The following is a 27,875-nucleotide window of genomic DNA, read 5'->3' as shown; positions in this document are numbered from 1 at the left end:
CAGATGTGCACTTCTCTGTCCATCAGTGAAGGGGAGAGAATGGGGTGCTTTCAGGGGAGGGAAATATGGGTACAAGCCCCTTCCTCACCAATCAAGACAAAGCCCCAGGTCCAGATCTACCTGAAGGGATTAGAGTGGCAGGCTCCAGCTCCTGCTCCCAGATCAATGAAAGATATCCAGTTCCTTCTCCCTTCCCTGTCCAAACCTTATTCCCAGAATCCCTCACCTCACCTGCCCAGCTTTTCCAGCAATACCTCTGGTTATGGTTTAAGAGCCTCTGATGTCCTCACGCCTGAGGCCTGATAACCTTGAAAATGGTTCACATGCCCTGGCAGCTCCCTGGTGCTACCTGACCTCCAAACCAGCTCTTTAGTGATGCCCCAATCCTGCTCTATATGGGGCAAACCTCAGGTCCCCTCCTGTCTCTACCCACAGAGCCTCCAAGTCTGGGTGTCCCATCTTCTCCTAGCCCCTGCAGAGAGGCTCAAAGAGCAGAGGTGAGGGGGCAGGTGAGGTGGAAAGCCCCCTGGGGAGTCCATGATTTCCTCCTGGGCTTCCTGCGATTGAGCCACTGCCCTACCTGTGTCTGTTTGCCGCATTGGTTTCACCCTCTCTCTCTGTGTGTCCGGCTATTTCTGTGTGTCTGTCTCCATCTTTCTCTCTATCTGCATGTCACAGTCTTTACATCTCCCTCTGCAGTCTTTCTCTATGTCGCCATGTCTGTATGTCCCGTCCCTGTCTCTCTCTGCACTGTCTCTCTCTTTGCATCCGTCCCTGGGCTCACCTGTTGGATCTGATCCCCCAACTCTGCATCCCTCACCATGTTCCCAAGCCCTTTCCTCCCAATGGCCCCACCTGTTTTAAGTGCCCTCCCTCATAGGGGTGATGCGGCACCAGCCCCACCCATACCGGGCAGGAGAGGAAGGCCTGTGAACTTGGCCCTTAGGGGCCAACCACACACACACAACCTAATCCCCCCATCGATCAGCCTGTAGCCCTGGGTCAGTCCTCCATTAGCACTAACCAGCCTGGACAAGAGACAGACACACCACCGGGCTAGGCCTAGGGGTGATAAGACACAGATTGAATCATGGGGGTGGGGGTGGGGTGGAACTGGCACCCAGGGACATGAGACAGCCATGTGATTAGCCCTGAGGAGCCATGGGAAGCTTGTGTTATTGCAGGAACTGGACAGGTGATTGGAAGTGATAGGGCTGAGGGTGGCGGGGAAGCTGCTCCTCCCTGGCTCTGGGTGGAATCCAAGCCTTTGGGTTAGGGAAGGTGGAGCCGGCCCAGACACCCTGACCTGATGGGGCCCAGTCTCAGTGCTGCTGACAGAGCCTCAGACCACTCAGTTAAGGCCAGTGGTGTTCCAAGAGACAGAGGCGAGGGGAGACTTCACCTACTCCCTTGGACAGAATGGGACAGGGAGATGGCTTTGTCCTTAGGAAATAGCCACTTTACACAGTTCCTGGCCTCCAGATGCTAATCAAAGCACCTAGAGCTAAGAAGAGTAACAGAGGGACAGGAATAAGGGGTCCTGCCTCCATCAATCCTTAGTCCAGCTCCCTCCCTGTTCCTGTCTCACACACACACACGTGTTTCTCTCTCATCTGCTGCTGCGTGCTTGCTCTGTCCTGGATACACCAATACAAGAAAGACACCCCATCAATGCTCCCATCCTGTCTACCAATACATCTAACTTCCACCCCTTCCACTGTAGCACCAGCCTTCCTGAACATGAACTACAAAGATCGGCAGTTAGGCTCTCAAGGTCTGGGAAGTTTGACCAGAGGCTGCCTCAACAGCAGGTGAGCCAGGTGACCATGGGACTGGGATCCAACCTATAGTCAAAGGTGAGAGTGACAGGTCCATGGAGTAGGGGTAGGCAGCTGAGGGGGACCTGAGTGGGGAAGGATCCCAGAGAGCTGTCCCCTTACCTGAATCCCAATGCCTCCCTCCTGGAACGACGTCATCCCAAGAATTGGCAAGAGACACAGCCAAGGGATAATAAATATAATTGCTATGACGGAACCTTGCCTAGAGAAGCAGGAACATCCTCTACTCCCAGCCCCCACCTGTCCCCTCCCGCATGCTGAGGGTGAGTTAGATGCTTTGAGATCACCCTGGGACTGCTGGGAGCTATGGGGGATGCTGAGGGCAGGCCCCAGTATTCCGGCTAACCACTCCAGCCCCTGGGCCGGCCCCCTAGCCCAGGACGTCCAGGTAGACCGGAGGTGCCTGGGCCAGGGCTTGCAGCCGGGCGTGCACGTCCTTGATGCTGTGGCGTTGCTGGGGCTCCCGCTGCCAGCAGCCCCGCATGATGGCGTAGACCTCTGGTGGGCAGGCACGTGGCCGCTCCAACTCACGTCCCTGCGTGATGCAGTCGATTGCCTGGGGCCACCGGAGAGACAGAGGAGAAAGCACACTAGGCTGGGGGCAAGAGAGTGAGGCCAGCCCCAGTGCCCTCACTGAGGCTCCCAAGGCAGCTCATACCACTCATCTGGGCTTCTTAGCTGCTAATAACCTGAATGGACACAGTGAACCCCAAGATTCATTTCTGCTCTGACACTGAGAAGTGAGAAGGATTAAGGCTTGACTCTGGGAAGCGTGGGCTGGGGTAGGATTGCTTCCAGAAATCTGGGATCAGATGCTAAGAAGACTTGCCAGGTGGGTTGAGGAAGGGGAGGGGCTGAGGTATTTATCAAATCCATCAGTTTAGTGTCGGGGGCTGAAAGGAGGAGGAGAAAGGCCCTCTGACTCTCAGTTCCAGAGAAAGAAAAGAAAATAGAGCAGAATTGCAGTTAAAGGCCTTGAAAAATAGCTGGCTTTCATTTTAAAGAAGAGGGCAATCCCCACTTCTTCTCTCTTCTGTGGATACCACTCTGTGGGACTAGCTCTCCCAAAAAGAAACTGCAGCAAGAAAGATCAAAGTTAGACTCTAGGAATAACTGCTAAAGCAGTTCAGGAATCCAAAGAAGGAGAAAGGGTGGCAGGGAGTGATTGGAGAAGGGGCCTGGAGCCTCTTTTCCCCTTCTTTCCCCCTACCTATTAGAGGACTTGGGTTATGGGTGGCACTAATTCCATTTCTTCTCTCAGTGCTTGAGAAAATTAAAATCTATAACCCTCTCCCCCACCCCACCAGCCTCCAGGGAGCAGACTGCATTAGGAGGAGAAATGGAAACTGACAGCTGCGAGCCAAGGAGGGGGTGGGGGCAGCTGCTCTGGGAGACAGAACACCTGGGGCCTGCTCTGGCTGTGACTAGCTAGGAGGGCAGGAGGAGGGGGTAGGACTGTCCTTCTGACAGTCTAACCTCCAGCCGTCCTGCTGCAGCGTTGGGCCTTCTTGTGCTGGGCTCCTCTTCCCGTGCTGGTCCCTTCCACTCTGATAATACCTGCTTAGGTCTACAAAATGCAGATAGAGATGGGGGTCTGGGCTCCATGTACAAAGCACTTTGAAGTTCCCCCAGGGGCCAACTGGGCCTGGGCTTAGGACAGTAGGTGAAGGCAAGAATAGGGGATGAAGAGAAGAACAGAGCCGGGGTGGAGGGGACGCAGTGTCGGCATGGCGCTGGAAAGGGACCCCCAACAGGCTGTGGCGGAGGGGCAGAAGGGGAACCGAGTTCCCTGAAAAGGGGACCTGAAGGGGCATGGGAGGGGGGAGCCAGCAAAGGGCGACCATGGGCCGGGGCTGACCTCAGTGTTGGAGAGCTGGTACCAGGGCTGTTTGCCGTAGGTGAAGATCTCCCAGAGCACCACGCCGAAGCTCCACACGTCACTCTCAGTGGTGAACTTGCGGTAGAGGATGCTCTCAGGCGGCATCCAGCGGATGGGCAGCATGGTGCGGCCTCCCACCTGCCGTGGGCGGGCGCTGCGTCAACTCCAGGGGCGCCTGAGACAGCCCGTCAAGGCACAGCTCACCCCTGCCCCATTATTAAAAATAAATATGCCAGGCGCGGTGGCTCACACCTGTAATCCCAGCACTTTGGGAGGCCGAGGTCAGGAGATTGAGACCATCCTGGCCAACATGGTGAAACCCCATCTCTACTAAAAATACAAAAATTAGTTGGGCGTGATGGTGTGTGCCTGTAATCCCAGCTACTCGGGAGGCTGAGGCAGGAGAATCGTTTGAACCAGGGAGTCGGAGATTGCAGTGAGCCGAGATTGTGCCACTGCACTCCAGCCCGGCGACAGAGTGAGATCCGTCTCAAAAAAAAAATTAAATAAATAAACAAACAGATGTGCCTCTCAGTGCTAAGAGGCAAAAACCGAAGGGTGCTGTTTCCGACCAGGATAGCGAAGGAGACAGAATCCCCACCACTGGGGGCCGAAGAGGTAGGCTGAAAACTAGAGCCAGTGAATCTCAGACCCGTGCAGGCATCCTAGCAAGGGCAGGCTCTCAGTGGTCTTGGGATCCAGGGAGTCTACAGTTTGGAGTCAGGGGAAGGCGTTGGGGACAAAGGACCCTTACACGGTAATAGTCGGTGCTGTAGATATCCCTGCTCATGCCGAAATCACCAATCTTGACCACCAGTCCTTGGCCCACCAGACAGTTGCGTGTGGCCAGGTCCCGGTGCACAAAATGCAGACCTGCCAGGTACACCATCCCCGCAGCGACCTGGCTAGCCACGGCCAGCAGCTGCCCCAGACCCAGGGGGCCTGGAGCCACATCCTCCCCACCAACCAGCAGCTTGGCATCAGGCCCATGGGATCTGTGAACAAGAAAAGGAGTGGGGTAGGCTGGGAGGACAGAACCCCCAGGAGCGGCTGCTGAGGAAGGCGATCCCCAGCAGCCGGGTGTGATGGGAGAGGAGACTGGGGGCCTAGTAGTGGAGGACTGAGAGAACAGTAGAGGCAGCTGTCCAGAGGGGCGGGATGGAGGAGCAGAACAGGCGTGCCCACCTCCAGGGCGTCCACCAGAGACAGCTCATGGTTCCCACATCCATGCCTTCCTCTCTGGCAGCTCCTTGAATTCCAGATGCCCACTGGCCCCTACATCCCTTGCCATAGGCACATCAGACTCAGCCCTTGCCAACAGCAGTTCAGTGTCTTTCCCTGAGCCTGACCCTGCCTCAGGGAAGGGACCCTCCCCACCCAGGCAGACTCTGAAACCAGGGAGTCCTTGATTGTCCTGTCTCTCTCCCCTTTGCCCTCAGTGACCAGCTATTCCTACAGGGTCTTCCTTCCTTTTGAAGGTGTCCAGGATGCCTGCCTTCTCCCCACAGCGAACACTCGGGTCAGTCCTAGTCACTCATCTGTATTCCCCAATGTTCCTTCTCCTGAACCTTTGCCTGAACCGATCACTTTGCCAAGAATGCCCTTTCCTACTAGCCAATCTTCTCATTCGTTTAGTTGAGGCATTTGTTAAACATTTCCAACGTGCCAAGCACCAGGGCTACAGTGCAGAGTATGATGCAGATAAGCAGGTCATGGCAGTGTAGTGTGAGGGGCACCTGGCAGCCACGGGTGGGAATGGAAAAAGCCAGGGAAGGCTTCCTAGAGGAAGGGACACTTAAACTGAGACTCAGCTCCTGAAGCCATTCGAAGGGGAGCTGAGGCAGGGAGGGGTAGAGTCTGTGTGTCTGTCTCTATCTTTCTATGGAGGGAGGGAGGCCCAGTACCACAGGCAGAGGGAACTGGAAGTACAAAGGCCTGGAGGGGAGAAGGAACAGATGGTCCCTCCTAGGGGAAGTCTTCCAGACTCATCTCTGAGCATTAATGATTCCCTCCATTGATACCCCCAGTGTTCCATCCAGCAGTTAGAGCCTCGTCTCCCACAGCCTGGACCCCAGATGGTGGTATCTCCCTAGCCTGTGTCCTCAAGACCAGCACTGAGCCTATGCCATGTCTGGGAACAAAGAGATAGGCTCCTCCCTGGCCTTCTTGGGCTCCTCTATGCTGATCCTCCTCCACACTTAACCTTGGGTCTGGCCTCGCCTCCTGCTCCACACCCTGCATGGGCTCCCTCCTGGTCCACACGATAAGCCCAAGACTCTGGGGTCTCTCCTAGCTGAGTCCTGCCACCTGACTGCATAAATGACCCATCACTCCCAAGGGGATGTTTGGGGACCAGATCATGACCATCAGCTGGACAACCACACAGCACTTGCTCATCCAGAACCACAGCCCTCCACTGTCCCTCTTACTGGTGAGGAAAGTGAGGTCAGAGAGGAAAGCTACTTGGCAAAGAAGGCTCAGCTCGTAAGTGGCAGCTGATTCCAAACCCTGGTCTTCTCCCTGCCTTGCAAACACTGCCCCATCCTCCCAGGGGCGATCTCATCAGAAGATGATCAAGGGACTAGACCGAGGGAACATGTGACCATCACATCAGGGGTTGAGAGTAGGGGCTCTGCCTGGGGTCACATCACCCCTGGGCCATTCACTACCTGCGTACCCTTGGGCAAGTCACCGAACCTCTCTAAGCCTTATCTGTGAAACAGGCACATTTCTCGAAGTTATTAAAATTAGCACAAATAGATAAACATATCAGAGTTGTTCTGTCCGAAGTCAAATAAATGAATTTTTTGTAACTTGCTTCAAGTATAGATTGCAATATATGCTTGGAGGCCATAAAGAATAAATACATATTTATATTACTGTACAAGATGTGTCCCAGCACATAGAATCATAATAAGAACGAATCATAGAGTCAGGTGCAGTGGTGTGCACCTGTAGTCCCAGCTACCGGGGAGGCCAAGGTGGGACAACTGCTTGAGCCCAGGAGTTTGAGGCTGCAGTGAGCTATTATTACACCACAGCCGCACTCCAGCCTAGACAACAGAGCAAGACCCCATCTCTAAAACAATAACGCTAATAAATACATTAAAATATAATAATAATAAATTATAAAGTATATAGCATAGCACCTGGAACAGGAACATAGAAGGTACCTGATAAATGTTCATTACTGTTGTTATTGTCGTTATCTAAACTGCCACCCTTAGAGGCCTGGTCTTTGTGTGCCACACACAAATGCACATACATCCTCTGCAAAGCCCACCCACCCCAACGTTTTAGCTCATGGCCTTTGCCATCGCAACCTCCCTGACTACTGACACTTGTCCTTTGCAAGAGTCGCCCCTACATTCACACGTCTGTCTCCTCTACCATCTCAGAGCTCCTTGGGGACGGGAATGTGCCTTCCTGATCTTTCTCGGTGTCTCCCCTTGGCTTGAAAGACAAGCAGGGATGTCCATAGGGAAGGGATGATGGGGCCCAGAGGCAGGGGCCAGCGCTGAGGCCAGGTGCTGGTACCGGAGGAAGCGGTTGAGGTCCCCATGCCGCATATACTCAAAGACCATGAGCAGGGGGCGGCCCTCGGTGCAGACGCCGAAGAAGCGCACAATGTGCTGGTGCTGCAGCATGGTGAGCAGCTCGGCCTCGCGCTGGAAGTCCTGCCGAGCACTCTCGGACACCTCCTTCAGTGCCTGGATGGAAGGGGCAGGGACAGGACTGAGTGGGGGCCCAGCTCTCACTGCTGTTCATCCAGGGCAGCCCGCTCACCCCAGCCTCCAGCCATCTCAGCCCTCTGCATCTTCCCCCAATCTGTCCTGATGTGATGGAGCTCCTGGGGGTGGGACCCAGTCCAGCAGTGCCCCCTGGGCAGGGTCTCACCTTGACAGCCACCAGCATCTTGTCCTGCTCAGGCAGAAGGTTGTGGCACTCAGCAAGGAAGACCTTCCCAAAGGCGCCCTCCCCCAGCTCCCACTTGAGCACGATGTCCCGGCGCTTGATGTGGTGAACACCTGAGGGGGCTTGCAGGGTCAGACGGGAACCCCAATCTTGGGAGGGCTGGGGTTGTAGGGGAGGACTGTTTTGGCAGGGTTGTGTGTTGCACAAGGCTGCCCAGACAAGGGGCTGCATGGGGGCTGAAATTCAACCTGTGCCCCTTCACCAAGCCCCAGGTCATAGTATCCGGCTGCATCTGCCCAGACAGGACGAGGTGTGAGCTAGCTGTGACTCCGGGCAGGGGCTGCAGCTAAGAGCAGGGCTGGACTCAGCCTGAGAATAATATGACAGGGCTTATGGCTGGAATAGGTCTGGGGAGGGGTGGGAGAAAGGGAGGGATCGTTCAGGCCTCGGTCGGTAAGGGCGATGGCCTAGGGGCTTCTACACACACACACACACACACACACTCGCCCCTGCCCTTGACCCAGCATAGCCCCTCACAGGCATCACTGAAGTATTGCGGGTTCTCGATGATGTGGCCTTGGAGCCCAGAGCCTTTGCCCTCGGTGGGGGACAGGGAGCTGCCACCCAATGTCATGAAATGCAGGGACATGGCCAGCCCGTCCTCTGGAGCCAGGACAGCCGGGCCTAGGGAGGAGACACAGCCACATGGAGAAGTTTCCCCACATCTTGGCCCTGCCCACCCTTGCCTGCAGGATGCCTGGTTATCCCCACCTTGTAACTTGCAGAGGAGAGACTGAGGAGCTAGGAGCAAGACAGCAGGCAGGGGGAAGAGGGCACCACTGCCTCTCCCTGTGCTGGCTCCTGTCCCACCCGTGGCCCCATGGGCACCAAAGAACTCCCCCGCCCCACAGAGCCCAGACCTCCCAGACCCACTTAGTGCTTGACTACAATCCAGCCACCAATTAGCAGCTGCCGCCTCTGAAACTACCTCAGCACCAGCCCGACACACACTCACACAAGCCTCACAGCCAGGCCTTTATTTATACCCCAAACACACTCACACGCCCGGGAACTCCCATGTGCACAGCCCCCCAGACAGAGACAGAGTCAAGAAGAGCCAGTAGGAAACAAAGCCAGGAGAACAGACAGACAGACAGCCCTCTGCAGCCTCGACTCACGGTTGATCCCAAACTTGTTTCTCCTTCCGCATTTGTTGAGCACAAGGAGCAGCATAGAAAGGAAGAGGCAGGCAAAGACGGCCAGGCCCACAGCCACTGAGACCTGGTGGGAGGCAGGGGTGGTTAGATCCAGGGGCTGCTTCTGCACTCTCAGAGCCGCCCGTAGCAAGCCATTTTTTCATCCTGCATGGGAGCCCAGAACCAGGCCTCCAGACCTGCCTCATCCTCCCCTGGGGACCCCTGCAGTGGCTGTGAGGGTGGTAGTCAGAATTCAGGCCAGATGGTAGTGACCTCCCTGCTCTGACCAGAAATGACGTGCAGATGAGCCTCTACCTAGCCTTCCGGTCCCAAAGTCTGCACAAGCTTCTACTTCCTATCTCACCCCAAAAGGTGTTTCATCCTTCTTCTCCACCGGGTCTCCAGATGTGCTGTTAGTATCTGTGGGGACACAAGGCAGGAAGGGTGAGCCTTGGTGCACACAGTCGCCTCCAGTAACCCCCCAACCCTGACCCCAGCTGGCCTCTCAGGGATCAGGTCAGCTGTACCCTTTGCCCTAGCCTAGGCTCCAGAGACCAGGCAGAACCTGCCCTCCACCTTGGGCTACTCACCCACTGGCGAGAAGGAGACTGCAGCAGGAGGGAGGAGAGAAAGCAGTCAGAGGGAGAAGGAAAACAGTGAGTCCCCTACCTATTCTGGGACTCATTCCTTCATGGGGTGACGGGGGATGGAGGTGGGCTGCTGGGTCTCAAGGGAGAAAATGCATGTGACCCTTTTCCAGCTGGGCCATGATGCCCTGGTGCATGGCTGTCTCCCCAGCCAGCCTACAAGGGTGGAATAGCTCAGGAGTTCAGGAGTCCTGGCTTGGGGAGAGGGTAAGGAGGCCAGAACAGCTGGACACCAGGACTCCAGACTCCTTTCTGTCCCGAACCAGGTACTCCAATTTCTGGGGTAATGGCTATAGCGGGAAGTTGGCTCTAACCCAGGTGGAGCCCAGAAGTGGGAGCACGGTTCAGGATAGCCCTCGCACCAGGGATGGGGTCCTCGGGGTTGAACTCGAAAGGGTTGTCCATGAAGGCAGCCATGATGGAGGCGGAGGCCTGGCCGAAGGGGTTGGCAGCCAGCAGCGTGTAGTTGCCGTTGTTGACGTGGGTGGGCTGGTTGAGGCGCAGACACCCGTGCCGCACAGTCTCATTGGCCGCCGGCTCCAGGAACTCGGTGAAGATGAAGCTGGTCTCATTGAGCACGGAGCCATTGAAGAGCCAGCGCAGAGACGGTGCCGGCTGCCCATCCACAGAGAAGGGGATGCACCAGTGGTGCATTTCCACCGCCGTGTGCAGCTGCACACTGGCCGGGACTGTGGGCCAGAAAGAGCAACAGCAGGAGGTCAGGGCGCAGCTGGAGGAAGCCCAGCACACACCTGACAAGTCCAGGGGCAAAGCAAGTAGAATCTGAAATCAAAGGGCCGGCCTGGGAAAAACAGGTCAGCAGGCCCTAGGAAATTCACCAAGGAGAGACGTTTTGAAGAAAGTTGACAATACATGTCAAATAAATCAGGCAGCAGGCATATGAAATGCAGAGGCTTAAAGAACGTAAGTGGTGGGTCATAAATAAGTCACAGCCCCACAGAAGTGGGGTACCAGCTTATGACAATTAAACATGGAGTCTTTGGTGTAAGGAATCTAGAAAAAGTCAGTGTAACCAAGCTGAAGAGGAGGGGTCAGGGGACCTAACAATCAAACAAGCTAAAAGCATACACAGTTAAATTTGGGGGAAAAGCCAGTCACAGTGACTTGTTCCTGTAATCCCAGCTACTCAGGGGGCTGAGGTGGAAGGATCGCTTCAGGCCAGGAGTTCAAGGCTGTGGTGAGTTATGATCCCAAAGCATTCCAGCCTGGGCAACAGGCTGAGACCCCATCTCTTCAAACATACACACACACAGACATACACACAGACACACACTTTTTGAAAAAAGGTATGGGTTTGAAATAGACCCAATCTGGTAACAGCAAAAGCCCCTCAATGATAGAAAAAAAGTGTATGTATGCATAAATAAATACATACATATATACAATATAGCATTCATACACAGGAATACTATTTAGCAATGAACTGCATGAGCTACATACAGCGACTCCCATTAGCATGAATGAATCTTATAAATATAATGTTGAGTGAAAGAAATCAGATACAAAATAATACATGCAGTATGATTCCGTTTATATAATGTACAAGAACAGGCAAAACTAAACGATACTGAGAGGAAAGCATATTTGAGAAAAATTATTTTTAAAAGCAAGGAAATGATTGTCCTGACAAAAGTCAACATGAGATGGGAGAGTGGAATGGGATTGCGAATAGGGAGAGGTGTTGGGTGGCCGGGGGGAGGTCTTCCATGGTGCTGGTAAGAGTAGTTATTGTTTAAAGTATATATATTGTTTGCACATTTCTATGTACATTTCACAATAAAAGAAGAAAACTGATGTAAAGTAGAAGGTTTAAGGTAATTTGTTGGCTGACCTAGAGAAATTAGGCAGCGAGCCTAAAGAGGAACTCAGGAGGAGAATTTCCTCTTTTGAAACTAGGATGTGGGAAGAAGGACCCGATGAGGGACGGGCATGAAAAAATACTTCGGAGCAGTGGGAACAGCCGGGCATCTGGTGTTGAGGGCCTCAGGTAGCAAGGCTTGGGCAGGGGGCCAGAAAGAAATCCATCTCCGTCCCTCTGGCCTTGACGAGCCCCAGGACTTCCCCCGAAGGATCAGGTTTTCATGGGAATCTGGAAACAGCTGGGAGGGAGCAGCTGTGGAGACACACATCCCACCCTTTCCTCCAGCCCCCACCCTACATCCTCTTTTGAGGGGAGAAGAGATGAGTAGGGGCTGGGTGCAGGGGCTGCCACTGAGACTCACAGGAGACGTTGACCTGAACAGAGACCTCTGCCCGGCCTACATCATTCTCTGCCCAGCACGTCACGTTCTTCCTGTTGAGATCACTGGTGACATTGGCCAGGGTCAGCCCCAGGGACGGCAGAGCCCCAGATTTCTAGATCAGGAAAGAGAGGTGGAAATCAGAAGGAGCTTTAGCAAGCTCGGGGCTGGGGCTGATGTCTTTGGAAAGCCCCTCTGACTCCAGATGGATAGGAGAGGAGGGCTGGGAGGGAAGAGGAGGGAGAGAGGGATGGGAGAGAATGTAGCAGAGAATGTCCTTCCTCCTTTAGGTTTGTTCATTGACTATCTCTTGGATCACATTTTTTTTTAATTTTATGTTTTATTTTTGTAGCGACGGGGTCTTACTGTTCTGCCCAGGCTGGTCTTGAACAGGGCCTCAAGTGATCCTCCCACCCCAGCCTCCCAAAGTGCTGGGATTACAGGCGTGAGCCACTGTGCCCCGCCTGGATCACGTATTTAATTATGTAAAAAATCTAAAATATAACCAATAACCTCAAAATAGGCACAAAATATCCCAAACTGAAACTAAGACCAGCCATCTGAGCAGCTAAATGGATATCACGCATCCCAAGTACCAAATTTGTACACAGCTCGTTGGAGACCCCACTAGGACCTCACCACCTGTTCATTCAGGTTTTACACACAGTTCTAACAAACTGAGTCTCAGCCCAAGGAAGATCAGAAACAAAGAAATGGGGTGAATAGCACGGCAGCAGTTAGAAACAACAGCAGCAGCGTCGCCTCCTGCAGCAGATGAGGACCATGGGTGAGGTTAGACAGGCAAAGTGACTTGATTCTGAATCATTGTCAGGATTGAATCAGATTGAGTTTCTCTTCCTAAGGAACTGGATTTGTCATGTGTAAGTTACATGATCTTACGACAATTCTTCGTCTTGCTGAACCATGGGGTTTTTTGTTTGTTTGTTTGTTTTGTAAGCTGAAGAGGTGGACAAATTATCTTCTGACATTTTAGAAAGTGATTTTCACAAAATGATGAAAATAATGAAGTGGTGGATAAATCTCATTTATCTGAAAACTTCATAAATGTGGAATCCTCTGACCACATGCCAGAGGAGGTATGGTTTCCCCAGGCTTCCAATGGAATACATGAGTTCAAAGGCTCCAGTAGAGTTTCCAGCCTTTTGTGCAAGCTTTGAGTTCCAGCCACCTTGAGGGGAAGCCCTGCCTTGCCCTCTGCTTCCCTTGGCTGTCCCATCCCCTCCACTTACTGTGAGGCCAATAACTCTTCCTCTTGAGATGCTCTGCCACCCTTATCCTCCTAACTGAGGGAGAGCAGCCTCTCTTCCCCTCCATTTAACCCAGTTAGGGTGCAATTTTTTTTAAAGAGATAGGGTCTCGCTTTGTTGCCCAGGCTGGTCTCAAACTCCTGGTCTCAAGTGATTCTCTCTCCTTGGCCTCCCAAAGTGCTGGGATTACAGGTATGGGCCACTGTGCCCAGTAGGGAGTGACTTTTGTATAGATAGTTTCTAGAAAACACAAATGGTAGCAAACATGTAAGACTCTCAAAGAGAAAGCAAATCCTGGAATCGCCCCAAACAGAGAGTTGATCTAAGGTCTCTCCATGCAGGGGCATGGCCTCTGCCTGGTCCCCTTTCTTTTACTCACTCTAGGCAGCTTTGCTGTCTGGAGGGAGAGGATCCGCTCAGTGGCTAGTGGTCCCTCCACCATGTCTGAAGTCTCCTGCTCAGCGCCCAGTGGCTCCTCCCTCAACATGGTTCCAGGGGCCTCCAGCAATTCTGGGGTTGACTCTCCCACCAAAGTGAAGGCTCCCCAACTAAACACCATACTCCCAGCCCTCTAGGCACACATTCCTGGTCCCTTCATATCCACTCCTCCTGCCCAGGTGGAGCCAGCTTTTTGGGTGGGCACAGCCCATTGTCAGCTGCTGTCGACCTCATCAGCAAGGCCAACTGAGTTCTCTGTCGCTACTCTCATCTGCCCATCGCCAGCCTAAGGACAAAGGGTAAGGCCTGGGAAGGTGTCCAAAGACATGTCTGGATAACAGAGATAGAGGCCAGAGAACGCCCAGGGGCAGGCAGGACATCAGAAGGCCATCATGTCCACCTTCTCAGCTTACAGATAAGAAAACCAAAGTGCAGGCAGATTAAGGGATTTTTCTGAAAGTCACTCCCAGAATTAATTAGTGAGAGAGCTGGAGCCAGACCTATGCCTCCCTTACTAATGCGTTCATCACATGCCCAAGAGGATGCTCCTTCCAGAATCTCCAGAAAAAAAGACCACGAAGCCCCCAAGAACTCATCCCAGATGCAGTACAACTGATATTATGCCTCCTCCCTGGGTCCCAGTTTCATTATATAGAAAAGTGATCGGCCAAGCACAGTGGCTCACGCCTGTAATCCCAGCAATTTAGGAGGCAGAGGCAGGTGGATCACGAGGTCAGGAGTTTGAGACCAGTGTGGCCAACGTAGTGAAACCCCGTCTCTACTAAAAATACAAAAATTAGCTGGGCGTGGTAGTGCGTGCCTGTACTCCCAGCTACTCGGGAGGCTGAGGCAGGAGAATCGCAGAATCACTTGAACCCGAGAGGCGGAGGTTGCAGTAAGTCAAGGTCACGCCACTGCGCTGCGCTCCAGCTTGGGCAACAGAGCAAGACTCCATCTCAAAAAAAGAAAGAAAGAAAGAAAGAAAGAAAGAAAGAAAGAAAGAAAGAAAGAAAGAAAGAAAGAAAGAAAGAAAGAAAGAAAGAAAGAAAGAGAAAATGGATGTACAGGAGAGATAGTCTGTTGGGTTCCTCTCAGCTCCAACATGTAAGATTTCTGTGACCCTCTCCCTTGCAGCCAACACCATGTTCCCAGAAAGGGATCCTAAGTCCTGGGACTTCAAGTGTAGCCTGGGGTCCCTGCTGGGTCAGTGCCCACCCCGAGGGTGTGCATGCCCTGGACTGCCCTACAGCATAGGCCTGACCCCTGTGGGTCTAAACCATCTCTGTCCATCCCTCAGCCTCAGTGTGTTCCTTACTTGTTGTCTCTTTCCTCCACAGTGTGTCTCTCTTTCCCCATCTTTGTCCCCTGTGCTCTGCCTGGACCTCTTGGGGGCTGCGGGCGAAGGGCTTCTCACCATCACTGTGGCTGACTGCTCCAGCTCCGTGAGGATCCAGCCGGCCTGCTCCAGGCCCCGCCCCTCCACCTGGCACCACAGCAGCACATCGTCCCCCACATCCACGGAGGCGTTGGGCACCTGGACCTTCAGCATAGGCACACCTGTCCACCCAGGATGCCCGAGGGCCAAGGGGTGTTAGAGCTGGGAGTGGCCTCAGAATTCTACTGCAGGGCTGCTCCTTCCCCCACCCTCCTCAGTGACCTGGAGCCCAAGCAATGTCACCCCAGGCAGTATCCCCCAGCCTTTGCCAATGCCCATTCCCCAGGCCTTTTCAGTGCTTGCTCAGTGCCCTCTCCCCCAGGCAGGTGGGTCTCTTTCCCAGCCCCCTTACACCATCTCCCTCACCCAGCACCTACCACAGCTGGCATTGGGCATATGGGCCAGGGGCCCTTGCCCATGACACTGCAGCTTCTGTTCATGCACTCCGCCCAGTCCCTCCTCCTCCCAGCGCTGTAGCCAGCGCAGGGCACAGGAACAGTGCAGAGGGTTCCCCGACAGGACCCTGGTGGACATAGGGGACACCAAGTGAGTCAAGGAAGGGGCCTGAGGGATCACAGGGATGAGAGAGAGCAGTTAGGCAGCAAGGAGGACGGTCTACAGGTGAAAGGGAGGACACAGAGGTCTTCCCGTCTGACTCCAGTAACAGGATGTTATTCAAAGAAATAGGCCGTTGGGAGGCCAAGACAGGCGGATCATGAGGTCAGGAGATCAACACCATCCTGTCTAACACGGTGAAATCCCGTCTCTACTAAAAACACAAAAAATTAGCCAGGACCACGTGGCGGCAGGCACCTGTAGTCCCAGCTACTCAGGAGGCTGAGGCAAGAGAATGGTGTGAACCCAGGAGGCGGAGCTTGCAGTGAGCTGAGATTGCGCCACTGCACTCCAGCCTGGATGACAAAGCAAGACTCCGTCTCAAAAAAAGAAAGGAAAGAAAGAAAGGGGGGAAGGGAGGGAAGAAAATGTGTCCTGTGCAGATTTGCATCTGTGTTTATTCATGCTTAAACCTCTCCAGAAGGATTTGCACACATATGTTTGTGCTCACACACATCCAGGGTGAGGGAACCCAGTGTGAAGGGGCCCTGGACACACAAGACCCTGGGAACAGTGGTTGCCTCCTTGGGGAGGGAGCCAGAAGACCAGGGGACAGGGGTGATGGAACACATTNAAAGAAAGAAAGAAAGAAAGAAAGAAAGAAAGAAAGAAAGAAAGAAAGAAAGAAAGAAAGAAAGAAAGAAAGAGAAAGAAAGAGAAAAGAAATAGGCCAGGCGTAGTGAGTCACACCTGTTATCCTGGCACTTTGGGAGGCTGAGGCAGAAGACAGCTTGAGCCCAGGAGTTCAAGATCAGCCTGGGCAACATGGCAAAACCCCAACTCCACAAAAAGAAAAAATGATGTAAAAATGAAAGAAATTGAACGCAGAAAGTGGAAGACAAGACAGCTGATAGCTGAGGGATGCATGGGGCTCCCTCACCCCAGGCTCCCCAGGATGAGAAACCAGGCAAGGGCTCTCAGCATGGTGACAAGGAGGGAAGGGCACAGCCTCCCAGAGCGACCCAGAGGCCTTAACTGCCCACCAGGTACACATGGACCCCTGCTGCCCCACTCACCCCTGTGCAGGGTGCCCTGGGAATGTTGTCAGATGTGCCGTGGACACACAGTGGGCCTATGATCTGCTCAGCCAGGCCCAGCACACACACAGTCATCCAGGCCAGCTCCCCCGGGCAGTAGCCCCCTTAATGGGTGGTCCTGCAGCCCCTGCTTTGATGGGGGTTTCACTGGCATGCACATAGTCCCCAAAGAGACCCCCCAGCAGTGCCACACAGACACAGTGACCCAATGCCATCCCACAGACCCAAGTGCACGTAGGCACACACACACTTGGTGCTCTTGTCCCTGGAAGTGCCCCCACTCACAGTTCCTGTAAGGAGAGGCCCTGCACAGTTTTCCAGGAGAGAGACTCCAGAGCATTGAAGGAGAGATTCCTACGGGCGTGGAGACACAGCAAGACAGACCCCTTGAGTGACCCGACCTCACTCTGACCCAGGGTGAGGGAGGGGAGGAGCCGAGAAAGAAGTTGACATCTGGCTCCCCCTCCCCAGTCTAGGCAGTCAGAACAAGCCCTGGAAGGCAGTGTGTGTGGATGGATCGGAGGGGGTGGGGGGGTGGTAGAGGGCTTTTTGAGTCCCACTTCTTTCCCTGGGACAACAAGGGTTAACCCTACTTAGCCCCCTCTCCAGACCCCAGGGAGGGGGGTCTGAGGGAACAGCCGCTCTTCCCTCCCCCACTGCTTTGGCCCCAGCTGGCAAAGTACTGAGGCCACAGCTGGGGGAAGGGCTCCATCTGTGCTCCCCTCCCCACAGAGCCCAGGACAGGGCCAGAGGAAGAGGGGGAGGATTGAGGTTGCCACACTCCCTTGACCCTACCTGACCACAAGGAACTCAACGCACTTCCTCAGGTCCCCTCCACCTCCTCCTTCCAGGCCCTCCTCAGGGACTAAAAGGTCAGGCAGGAAAGGACCCACACCCCCAGCCCCCTCATTGTAGGGATGGAAAAAGTGAGCCCAGCAGGGGCCTGGCCACACAGGAAAATGATGTAGGAACCCCAGTGCCCTGTGCCCTTTGCCAGGCTGCTGCTGCTGGGACCCTCTGCCTCTGAGGGGCCTATCCTGACCCCTCTCTTTTCCTAGTCAACCTAGAATTTGTGGTGGCTGGGTTGGGGAGGTACCAACACATAGGGACCAAAGACACAACCCACTCTAGAGCCAGATAGAGTGGGTGTAAGTTCTATCCTGCCACTTACAGCTGTGTGACCTCAGTCCAGAAACTCAACCTCTCTGATTCTCAGAATTCTCATCTATGAAATGGGGGCAAGAACACTCTCTCTCTCACCAGGTTGATTGTGAAGATTCATTGACATAAGTATCGTGAAGTGTCATTGAACACGTTTTTAACTGAAGCCCCGGTGCATAGATGGTGATATGACATCACTTTATTTTGCTTTGTTAAATTGCTGGACACAGCACAGTGTAGAGGACCCCGCATAACTCCATGAATATCAGCCCCACCATCCTTCCCATCTCTCCGCCTGCTCGTGTTGGGGGACAGGGGAGCTGAACTCCCGCCCTCAGAAGGCCAGCTGGAGGGGCTGCCGGGGACTCTGATGGTCTCTCCTGCCCATCCCATGACCCTCTCTGTCCTACAGCAGGGGTCCTCAATTCTCAGGCCACAGATGGGTAAATAGTGCCACTGTTCTCCAGCCTGAGCGACAGAGGGAGATCCTGACTCTTAAAAAATAAATTAAAGAAAAAGAGAGGGACAGCAAGGAAGAGGGGCTATGAACAGGGTAAATATGTGGTCTGTTAGGAACCAGGCCGCATAGCGTGAGGTGAGCAGCGGTGAGTGAGCATTACCGCCTGAGCTCCGCCTCCTGTCACATCAACAGCGGCATTAGATTCTGTGAACTACTGCGCATGCGAGGGATCTAGGTTGTGCGCTCCTTTTGAGAATCTAACTAATGCCTCATAATCTGAGGTGGAACAGCTTCATCCTGAAATCATCCTCCCCTCCCGCACCATCTGTGGTAAAATTGTCTTCCATGAAACCAGTCTCTGGTGCCAAAAAAGTTGGGGTCCGCTGCTCTACAGGAGGGATAGCTATGACTCCCAAGAATGAGGAGGGTGACAAGTGGCAGACCTAACTAACACCCCAGCTCCCAGGATGTCCTAGGAGCCAAGTCAATGCGTCCCTGGGAAATGGAGTCCGAGCCAGAACACAGGAGTCCTGCTCCTGATGCTTGCTCCCTTTGCACTGGTGTGTATCTGAGCCCTGGGAAGAAAGATAGGGCAGGCATGCATGAGACGTATCCTTGCAGCATGGACCATGGAAGTGAGATGGCAAGGAGGACCTCTAGCTGGCGGGAGCAAGAGCATGCCATCCCTGGGGGAGATGGGAGGAAGCCCCAGGAGAATGGGTGAGGTGACTTCCCTGACCAGGCTTGGGCCCCTCGCAATCATTCCCCGGGGAGAGCCAAGCCCATTAGCAGCCCGAGTCTGGGTGTCCTCCCCAATCCCCACTGCCCAGCACTGGCCACACTCACAGGTGACTGAGCCGAGGAGTGAAATGGAAGGCATCTGGCGCCACTAAACGGAGACCACTCTTCACGATGGTGCTGGGGAGGGGTGCAGGAGGATCAGTCCCCAGGTCTCAGCTACTCTGGGCCCCTGGCCCTCCCTGCCCATCCCAGCCTCCCAGTCCCCTGTGCTGAACTCCTACCCCTCCTCAGGCCCCTCATTGTTTCCTCAACTACCCTAGACCCCTCAAAGCCCTGAGCTTCCTGACCTCTCCCAGTTCCTCAGTCCTCAGCCTCTCAGGTCCTCCCAGGCACTCGGACCCTTGAGCCCTCCCTGACCTTCTGGTCTCCCCCAGGCCCATGCTGAGCTCCACACCCACAGTCCCCGTTTTCCTCACAGGTTTCTCAGCTCCCCCAGGCCCCTCAGGTCACGGAGCTCCAGATGCTGCAGATGCTGCTGGTTCTCGATGTAGCTGTGGGGAGAGGGGATGGGAGTCACAGGGCTCAGGCCCACACTTGAGTTCCCATGCCAACCCACCTGCTCCCTCACAAGACACAGGCACATGCCACATGCACATCACAGGCACACACATATGCACCTGCTCAGACCTGCATACACAATTACATGGCATGCACACACGAATGCATACATATGCACATGCACATGTGTGAGCACGAACACACAAGCGCACACACGTATGGATTCCCAGACACTCACACATATGCACACTCTCACATACCTCTTGCACACATGCACACACCCAGGTATGCACATGCACACACGCAGAGGCATAAGCATCTGCACAGATGACGCCATGCACATGCACATGTGCCTGCAGGAAGAGGCTCACACATGGACACACAGAAACACAGCTCACATCCATCTCTCACGTGCACACACACAAGTCTATTCTCACATTGTTGTTCTGCTTTTATATCAGGCATGCCTGGCACACGCTCACCAATGGGAGGTTATACTGAAACGCTTGCTACCACAAAGGGTCAAGGCTCATCCCTGCCACTACCCCACCCAGCACAGACAAAGCCTGTGCTCATGCAAATGTATGTTCCCAAACGTGCCCGCCCAAGGGCCACTGCCCGGGCTCACCTGCACTACACAAACACACACACACATATACACATACAAACATCTCTGCACCCCCATAGCCTCTGGCCCCTCTCCACACCCAAGCAGCAACCCTTACTCCACTGAAACCTCCCCTACCACCTTTTCAGCAGATCAAGCAAGAGGCTTAGAGGCTATCAGTCAGGGACCCCAAGGAGGGACCCAGGAAAGAGGAGAGGAGCAATGAGAGGATGCAGTCAGAGTGTTGGGGAGGGGAGAAGAGGCACAGACTGGCTGACTTACACAGCGAGAGAGAGACAGCAAGAGAGAGAGAGAGAGAGGCAGAAAGATGGAAAGGTTCAATGAGGAGGGTGGGGGCAGAAGGGCAGAAAAACAAAGAGAGAGTGAAACAGAGACACTGAAAGAGAAACTGACAGGAAGAGACTGTCAGAGAGATAGTGACAAGTAAGAAGGAAGACAGATAAGGGAAGGGAGACAGTGAGACAGATAGATAAGGACAGATAGCTAGCTACAGAAAGCAAGACAGACAAGAACGAAAGAAGAATGAGTAGGCATTCAGGTCTAGGGGACGGCTGATGCCCTGGGCCCTGCCTGACTGCTGGATCTGACGTACCAGGGAGTTCCTGAGAACTCAGCTGCCCTGCAGTGACATGTTAGTGTGCCCCCCCCCCCCCACCCCACAAAACACATGCCAGGGGCCCCTGACTCACTGCCGGTTCTCGGAACTCTCCCCCTCTACCCTCTAACTTTCCCTACCTTATAGGAACCAGGACCAGCCTAAGTGACCCCTCCCTTCCTCCTTTCCTCCCTTTCCAGCCTTGGCCCCACCAGGACAGCCAGGATCAGATCCTAAGTTTCCCTGTGGACTTAGTGGAGACCTAGAAAGTAACCTCCACTGACTACAAGGGAGGCCAGGTCCCTATTCTACCCATCCCCCAGCCCCTGCCCAGAAGGTTTCAAACTGTAGGGACCCAGGGAGGGAGTGAGAATGCAGTGGGCTGGCAGGGTGTGTATGAGCTGTCAGGCCAGCGTGCTCAAAGCTGCCTCATTCATTTGGATTCATAATCAATCTGTCTATTCGAGTCCATTATCTCCTCGTTAGCTCTGCGGGTGAGGGAGGAGGGAGGGGCTGTGCAGGCAGCGAGGAGGGGGTGTCAGGCTGCAACCCCACCCAGGGGGACATCTCAGCTTGCCACCCTGCATGCCTCCTAGTCCCCAGTCCTGGCCTGTCCATTTCCCCTACCACTCCCATCCCTACCCTGCTGGACCCACTTGGGACTTGGAAGGAGTTGGGAAATGCAAGCCCTGATGGCAAGCACTCAGGAGTCTGGACCCCAGTGTGAAGGCCCAGGGTGATGAGAGAACTGGACTAGGACTGGCAGCCTGTCTCTCATGCCCCCTCGCATCATGCAGAGACGTAGGCCAGATCAAGACAAGGCCAGACCAAGACAAGGCCATCTCCTCTACTCCTGGTCTCCCTGGAGCTATTAGAGAGAGATATTGAGTACCTTCCCGTTGATTACCATGAGATACCCGAGTAACTCAGTGCCAATTATTGCCAGCTGCTCAAGTAACTTCCAGACAGTGATGATCCTCACCTTGATACTTTCCAGCCCATCACTGCACGGGGCCAGGGTTCCTTGTCCACCCTGTAAACCCCAGGCCACAGGAGGAGGATTTTCTAGCAGTTCCTCCCCTCTTCTAGATGTCTTGCTGGCCATGATAGCCATATGTAATATTCAAGTATTTTCCAGCCATCACCATGTGATGCCTGAGTACCTCCAGGCCAGTCATCACTGCATACTCCCATAGGTTTCACCAGCTGCTAAAAAGTACTTCAGTATTTTGTAACCAATTCCTGCAGAATGTCAGAGTCTTGCAGAATGCTGAGGATTCCTCCCAGCTTTGTGTACCAAAGGGAGGAGGTTCTCTCAGCAAGGGCCCTGACTCCCTGCCCCAGGTTGGAGAGGGAGATGGGAGTGGGGAGAGAAAATCCAGGAGGGGGTCCCATTTCCCAGATCCAAATCAAGGGGCTCTGGGGGAGGGAATGGTAAAATGGAAAGAGGAGAGCTCAACCACCCAGCTCCCTACCACCTCCCACCAATGCCAGCCAGCTCAATCCCCAATTCCAGGAGAAAAGCTGGGGTTGCCTCCTCATAACAAAGAAGTGGGTGGGGGCTGGCTTGCCCCTAGAAAAGGGAAAAGGTAGTAAGGGTGTCAAACTGGGGACTTCTCTGCTGGTAACCACCTTTCTCTGTGGAACAGAGCAGGAGCCTCTGAATGATCTCCAGAAAGCGGCTTCTAGACGGCTAGGCTCTCTCAGACCTGGTCCACGGAGATTCCCCCCTCGATCTCCCTGAAGCCAGCGGCCCAGCTGCCCTGAACACTAGGGGACATCCAGGTAGTGACCCTAAAGCTTGCTAGGGCAGCGGCGGCTGCGGAGGAATGCCCGTGCACCCCCGAAGGCTGCGTCGTGCCAGCCTTCCGCTGTACTCGCCCTGCCTGATCAAGCAAACAAGCGGAGAGTCAGCGCCCTCGGGGCATGGCAATTCCTGCCTGTCCCCGCGCCCCCTCGCCCGCCGGACACTCACAGCTCAGTCAGGTTCTCTGCGCCGGGCAGGTGGTGGAGGCTATCCAGGGCCCCATCCCGTGTGCATCGCAGTCCCGAGGAGCCGTGGGGGCAGCAGGCATCGGGGCAGGGTGAGGCGCCCGCAGATGCCAACATCAGCCAAGCCAGCAGGCTGCCCGGCCCCGCAGCCCAGCTGTGCCAGCCAAGCTGCCCGCGCCGTCCGCCTTGCAGCATCGCGGCGGCGCCCGCCTTGCTCCGGCGGGGCAGCCGTCTGTGCGCTCTCAGCTGCTGCTGCCAGGCCTCCCCCGACATGTGCGCTGGGCGGTGTTAAAGACCCAGCCGCCAGGAAAGGGCGGAGCCAGTCGCCCCCCGGCTCCGCCCCGCCCCTGGTCTCCACCCCTTCTCTCCCCTCTGACGCCCCAACTCTGCCCCCTCTCCTGTTAGGGGCCGCCAGCGTCAGCCTTCTCGCCGAGGATCCCCCCAGCTCCGGGAGATGCAGAGGGGCCGCAGCAGAACGCCTCGGAGGTGTCTGCTGAGGCCGGGGGTGGGAAGTTGATACGTTATTTCTCTCAGCTTAAGGCAGCTGCATTTTTACATTTGGGGAGGAGGGAAGATGACTGAATTGAGGAAAGGTTGCTGTCCAGGTCATCCCAGCCAGCCCCAGCCTCAGCGCTCCATCCTCACCGCGCGCGTGCCTGGGGGAGTGCGCATGTCACTTGGAGTAAGTTAGGTAGAACATTCTCCGAACTCTAGGAAGAAAAGGAAAAGAACCTGGGGAGGAAGACACAGACCGGGCGGAGAAAGGGAAGGGTCGCTTGATCCGGCCGAAGGGAGTCCAGAGAGCCAAGACCGCGCCTCCAAGAGAAGCCACAGGGTGGCGCGAGAAGCCCGCGCGCAAAGGAGCGAGCTCTCCGCCCGGGCTGGGTGGCTGGGGGTGCGATCTGCAGCCCCAATCAGCAACGCCTCAGGTCTCAGCTTCAGTCCCTGATCCCGGCCAGCCAGCGCCGGCCCGGGGGCAGGATAGCGTAAGGCAGGGCAGAGCTGACATCGATCGCCTCCCTGACAAGAGCATCGATTTATTCGTGAAGAAATTAATAGATCTCTTAGCTCCTCGGACGCGGGAGCCGCCCGCGGGTGGAGCTGAGGACCGTGTACCTTGGTGGCCGCGCACCTGGAAAGCCCCGGGATCCCCAGCACCCAGGGCAGCAGAAGGCTGGTCCCAACCCCTCCCACCGCGCAAGCCTCTGTGGCTGCACGAACCCATCCGTCTCAAGCTGAGGAGAGCGAGAGGAAGAGGGGGTCTCTCTTGGCGGGGAGACAGGCAAAGCCCCAGGGAGCAGGCGAAGGATGGCCTCCTAGAGGCTCACGGTTCTCTCCGCCAAGGCCCCAGCACGGATGGTCCCCCAAATCCCCGAGACAGGGACACACTGACCGACCAAGCAGCCTGAGTTCAAGAAGGTGACCAGACGGAGGCAGAGCCCCACACAGTGATCGCCTTCTTCATCGGGATATTGGTCAGAACCAAGGGACTAGGCGGTGACGGAGCCTGGTGCTAAGGGGTTTCCAAAGAGGACAGGGAGGCCTCCTGGGAGGCTGAGAGGGGCTCCGAGAGGCCAAGGGCTGTCCACGTTCTCCCGGGTCGAGGCTGCCAGAAGTTACCCGGCAGGTGTCAAGGCACCGAGAAGGAGAATCTAGACACAGTCCTCCCCAGAAGCCCGGGCGCTGGCTGCCCCTCCGGCGGTGCAGCCCCACTTGGAAGAAGCCTGTGGTGGGGATAAAGGGTTGGGGGGACCCGCTGCAGCCGCAGCGGGATTTGAGGAAGCTCAGTTCTTGGCCCACCCTTCCCCCCGTATTTTGGCCTTATTTCCCCCAACAGATCTGTCCTCCCCTCAGTTGTCAGGCTAAATATTTTGGCTTGGCTGGAGGGGCGGAGAGAACGGAGAGGTCCCTGCGAACCAATCTGTTTCGGCGGGGGGCGGGGAGGGCGGGAGCTGGGCGCGGCCCCTGCGTGCCCGCCCTGGGAAAGACCGCAGTGAGCGCGGTCAGCTGGCGCTGGGGGGCCGCGCGCCCGGAGGGATCCAGGGAGACTCTCCCTGTGGAGTCCCACGCACCCCAGGACCTCGGCTGCCCTCCTTGGGAGCGGTCCCCAGCCTTCTGCTCTGCCCTCAGGGTTGGCTGGCCTCTGGGCCTGCCTTTTGCTCAGAGCCCTGTGTCATTTTCTCCCTCTGGAAGCCCGAGACTCTCCCTGTCACTGTCTGCATCTCTGTCCCCATCTCTCAATCTCATGCTGAGTCTCTCTGTCTCCAGCTGCCTGTCACTGTCTTTGTGTCTCTGTGACTCTCATTTCTTTTTTTCTGTCTCCTGATATCTCTGTGTGGGACTCCTTGTCTCTCTGTCCCTGCCCTCCCTCTCCTATCTGAACCCTGGTCTCTGTGTCCCTTAGGGCTTGTCAAACCCTTCTCCCCAGGGTCACCAGGAGGAGAGCCGGGACCGGACACAAGCCAGGGCTGGGACAATGGCAGTGCCTAGTCTGTGGCCCTGGGGAGCATGCCTGCCTGTGATCTTCCTCTCGTTGGGATTTGGCCTGGATACAGTAAAGGGTGAGTCCCCAGAACTGGCTCCCAGACCCCTACCTCCCTCCCAGCCAGCTGGGAGGCCAAACAACTGAGCTTGCAGCCACAGAACATCCACTTACTCTGCACTGGAACACGGAGGCTGGGGTTAGCTCTCCAGAGAACTACCCAGCAGAAAAAGCAGTTAGTCCCCCACATAAAGGTGTTTTTCCCTCAGCTCCGTGAGAGGTGAGAAGAGCTTCAAAGCGAGGATGAGTAGATATCTTCCATCCCTACTAGTTAAACTGCGATCCCAGTGAAGCTTGCCTGAAAACCCAAATGAGGCCATGAGAGTGTTAGAAGTCATCTCTAGGGCCACTAAATGGGAAGAGGCAGGAGTGGGATAGGTAGCTGAGAACCAGGCACCATTAAGTAATGGAGGCAATGTTGCCTACAGGAAACTGCAGCTCTGAGAACTAAGGGTAAATCTAGACTGGGTCCTGAGCTCCTGCTTCCAGGGCCCCGTCCTGTGTCCCACCTCTTAGGGCCCAATCCCTACAGGGAGGAAGGCTGGTTTTGGGGAAAGATTGCTTTTCCTCAACACCCCAGGGCCTGTCCCGCAGGCTATATACTTCCCACGAATACGTTTTAGAGAGGAGGGCCGGGGGGACTCTATAGACTAAATGACCCTCATGGAGGTACTGGGGCTTGGTAGAAAGAGGAAAATTGCTGAGGGTGGAAGCTTCAAAAAGGGAAGGAGTAAGAGGTATCCCCTTCCCCAGTCCCACCATTCTCTTCCAAACTGAAGCAGTTCAGAAATCCAGACTCTCTGCTTGCCCCAGGGGTCCTATGATGCTCCTCAGACTGGGGGCTCCCAGGGTCAGGGAAGTCTCCTCTTCCCATGGAGATGGGAGAGTGATGCAATGGGCTAGGTAGGAGGTCCCCTGAAGGGTGCTAGTCTCAGAGCCTCTGTCTGTAAGGCATAGCACCACTCCCCCAACCACTGAACCCCCCCACCTTCTGCACGGCAGATGCCAGCTGGGAGTGTGGTTGTCAGGACAGGAGCACGTCCTTGGCGGGGCTAGTATTTGCTTAGGGGACCCAGATGTTCTGTTCCCAGTGCAGCTCTGCATAGAGCCAGGTCCTGAGGGAAGGCAAGGGTTAAACTGTGAAGGTTTTAGATTTGTTTTTCCAAATGACTCCCATCAGGGGAGCCCTGGAGAGGCAGGGCCATGATGGGAAGTGGGCGCCTGAGAGAACCCCCATCTGCCTGGCAGAGCCTGATTGGCTTTCGCCTGGAAGGGATAGAAGTGTTTTCTCATTCTCTCCCCCTCTTTTTTGTGTGTGTACCCGTGTGGGCTCAGACACACACACACACACACACACAGACACACACACACAGCTGCTGGGCAGAGCCAAGCTCAGGACCATTAATGACAACGGGGAGAAGATGTGAAGTAACCCCCAGGGAGCCAGCCTTGCCTGCCCACCTCTCTTAACAAACTATCAGGAATGAGGCCTGGATAGCGTGGCATGTGGCGTGTGGTGTTTGTGATAACACCGGAGGGCTCGGTGGGAAGGGAAGTAGAGGCTGGAGACATTGTCAGGAGCTGAATGTCAGGCTGAAACATTCAAACTTGAATCTTCTGCAGTGGGGAGCCACGGAAGGCCCTCTTGGGAGCAAGTGAGTCCAGGGAGAGAAACGGAAGTGGGGCTTGGGCTGTAGTGAAGAAGCCAGACACATCCAGGTCCCCAAGGAAGGAGTGGACTTGGGGTCCAGACATCCATTGTCCATGGTTCCTGAGTGCCCAGTGGTTCCAGCCCTGGACTGGGCACAACTGGGGGAATGCAGAGCTGACAAAGGTCCCACCCTCCTTGGAGGGGGTGACAGAGATGCATACAAAAATTTTGGAGCAATGGCCCCAGGTAATCTGAAGTGGGCGCTGGACTAAGCGTAGCTGAGCCTGAAAGGGAAGTGATTAACTCCAGGCAAGAGGGTCAGGGAAGGTAGGTGTGTCCCTAGAGGCTGAAGGACCCTTCTGAGGCTGGAGGCATTAGTAAGGAACGGTTTATCTACACCCTGCAATGTCAGGCTGAGGAACTGAAACTTGAATCTTTAGCAATGGAATGTCCCTTCAAGAGTAATCAAATTAATTCAGGGAACAGGCATCTAACTCCCTTAAGGCTGGGAGAGACATGGGACCTGTGAAGCTCAGATCACTTCTTCCCAGTCACAGAATTCACTCATTCATTCATTCATCAGATATTTATTGAGGGTCAATTTTGTGCCAGGAGCTATACCAGCTACTAGGGTACAACATGAATTATACAAATATCCCTGCCCTTATGAAGCTTACAATAAACAAAATATATCTGTTTCTATAAATTAATTTCTATATTAATATATAAATTATATTTTAGCCAGTGTTAAAAATAAGTATATGGCCAGGCATGATAGTTGATACCTATAATCCCATCACTTTGGAAGGTTGAGGCGGAGGGATTACTTGAAGAGGCCAGGAGTTCAAGGATGCAGCGAACTATGATCCTGCCACTACACTCTAGCCTGGGCAACAGAGTGAGACCCTGTCTCAAAATATTATACACACACAAACACATACACACAAACACACACACACACACACTAGTCAGTTTTAAGAATTATAGAGAAAAATAAAGCAGAAGGGGAGTAAAGAGT

The 27,875-nt window shown here is 54.7% G+C and overlaps 2 protein-coding genes across 8 annotated transcripts in view; one reads left to right on the top strand and one right to left on the bottom strand.

Annotated features, from left to right (window-relative positions):
• Positions 1-2,001: 2,001 nt before the first annotated feature.
• Positions 2,002-22,954, bottom strand: NTRK1 (neurotrophic receptor tyrosine kinase 1). 3 transcript variants are annotated; one of them, XM_017852500.1, is made up of 16 exons: positions 22,648-22,954; positions 19,368-19,442; positions 18,997-19,068; positions 16,815-16,883; positions 15,255-15,400; positions 14,857-14,999; positions 11,719-11,851; positions 9,838-10,164; positions 9,193-9,248; positions 8,811-8,913; positions 8,170-8,316; positions 7,615-7,745; positions 7,255-7,427; positions 4,472-4,712; positions 3,697-3,855; positions 2,002-2,394 (listed from the first exon to the last, which is right to left on the bottom strand). In XM_017852500.1, exons 1-16 carry the CDS (start codon positions 22,935-22,937, stop codon positions 2,209-2,211), a joined length of 2,451 nt encoding a protein of 816 aa, XP_017707989.1. In that variant the 5' UTR covers positions 22,938-22,954; the 3' UTR covers positions 2,002-2,208. The 3 variants fall into 3 exon arrangements, with proteins under 3 accessions (XP_017707989.1, XP_017707987.1, XP_017707988.1); XM_017852498.1 differs by lacking the exon at positions 22,648-22,954 and adding an exon at positions 21,655-22,048 and having other exon boundaries at positions 9,790-10,164; XM_017852499.1 differs by lacking the exon at positions 22,648-22,954 and adding an exon at positions 21,655-22,048.
• A 1,013-nt stretch (positions 22,955-23,967) lies between these two features.
• INSRR (insulin receptor related receptor) overlaps positions 23,968-27,875 on the top strand; it is a 20,487-nt gene continuing 16,579 nt past the window's right edge. For 4 of the 5 annotated variants that reach the window (XM_017852495.1, XM_017852493.1, XM_017852497.1 and 1 more), the window contains exon 1: positions 24,667-25,225. In XM_017852495.1, the coding sequence (XP_017707984.1) occupies positions 25,141-25,225 (85 nt within the window). In that variant the 5' untranslated portion in view covers positions 24,667-25,140. Of the gene's footprint in view, positions 24,140-24,666; positions 25,226-27,875 lie in introns of those variants that run through there. The other variant, XM_017852494.1, reaches the window with a different exon arrangement.

The sequence above is a fragment of the Rhinopithecus bieti genome, unplaced genomic scaffold, assembly GCF_001698545.2.
Source record: "Rhinopithecus bieti isolate Rb0 unplaced genomic scaffold, ASM169854v2 scaffold_33937, whole genome shotgun sequence".
In the NCBI taxonomy this organism is placed as follows: domain Eukaryota; kingdom Metazoa; phylum Chordata; class Mammalia; order Primates; family Cercopithecidae; genus Rhinopithecus; species Rhinopithecus bieti.
The sequence above is the reverse complement of the archived record's forward strand: the minus strand, read 5'-3'. Positions and strand labels throughout refer to the sequence as shown.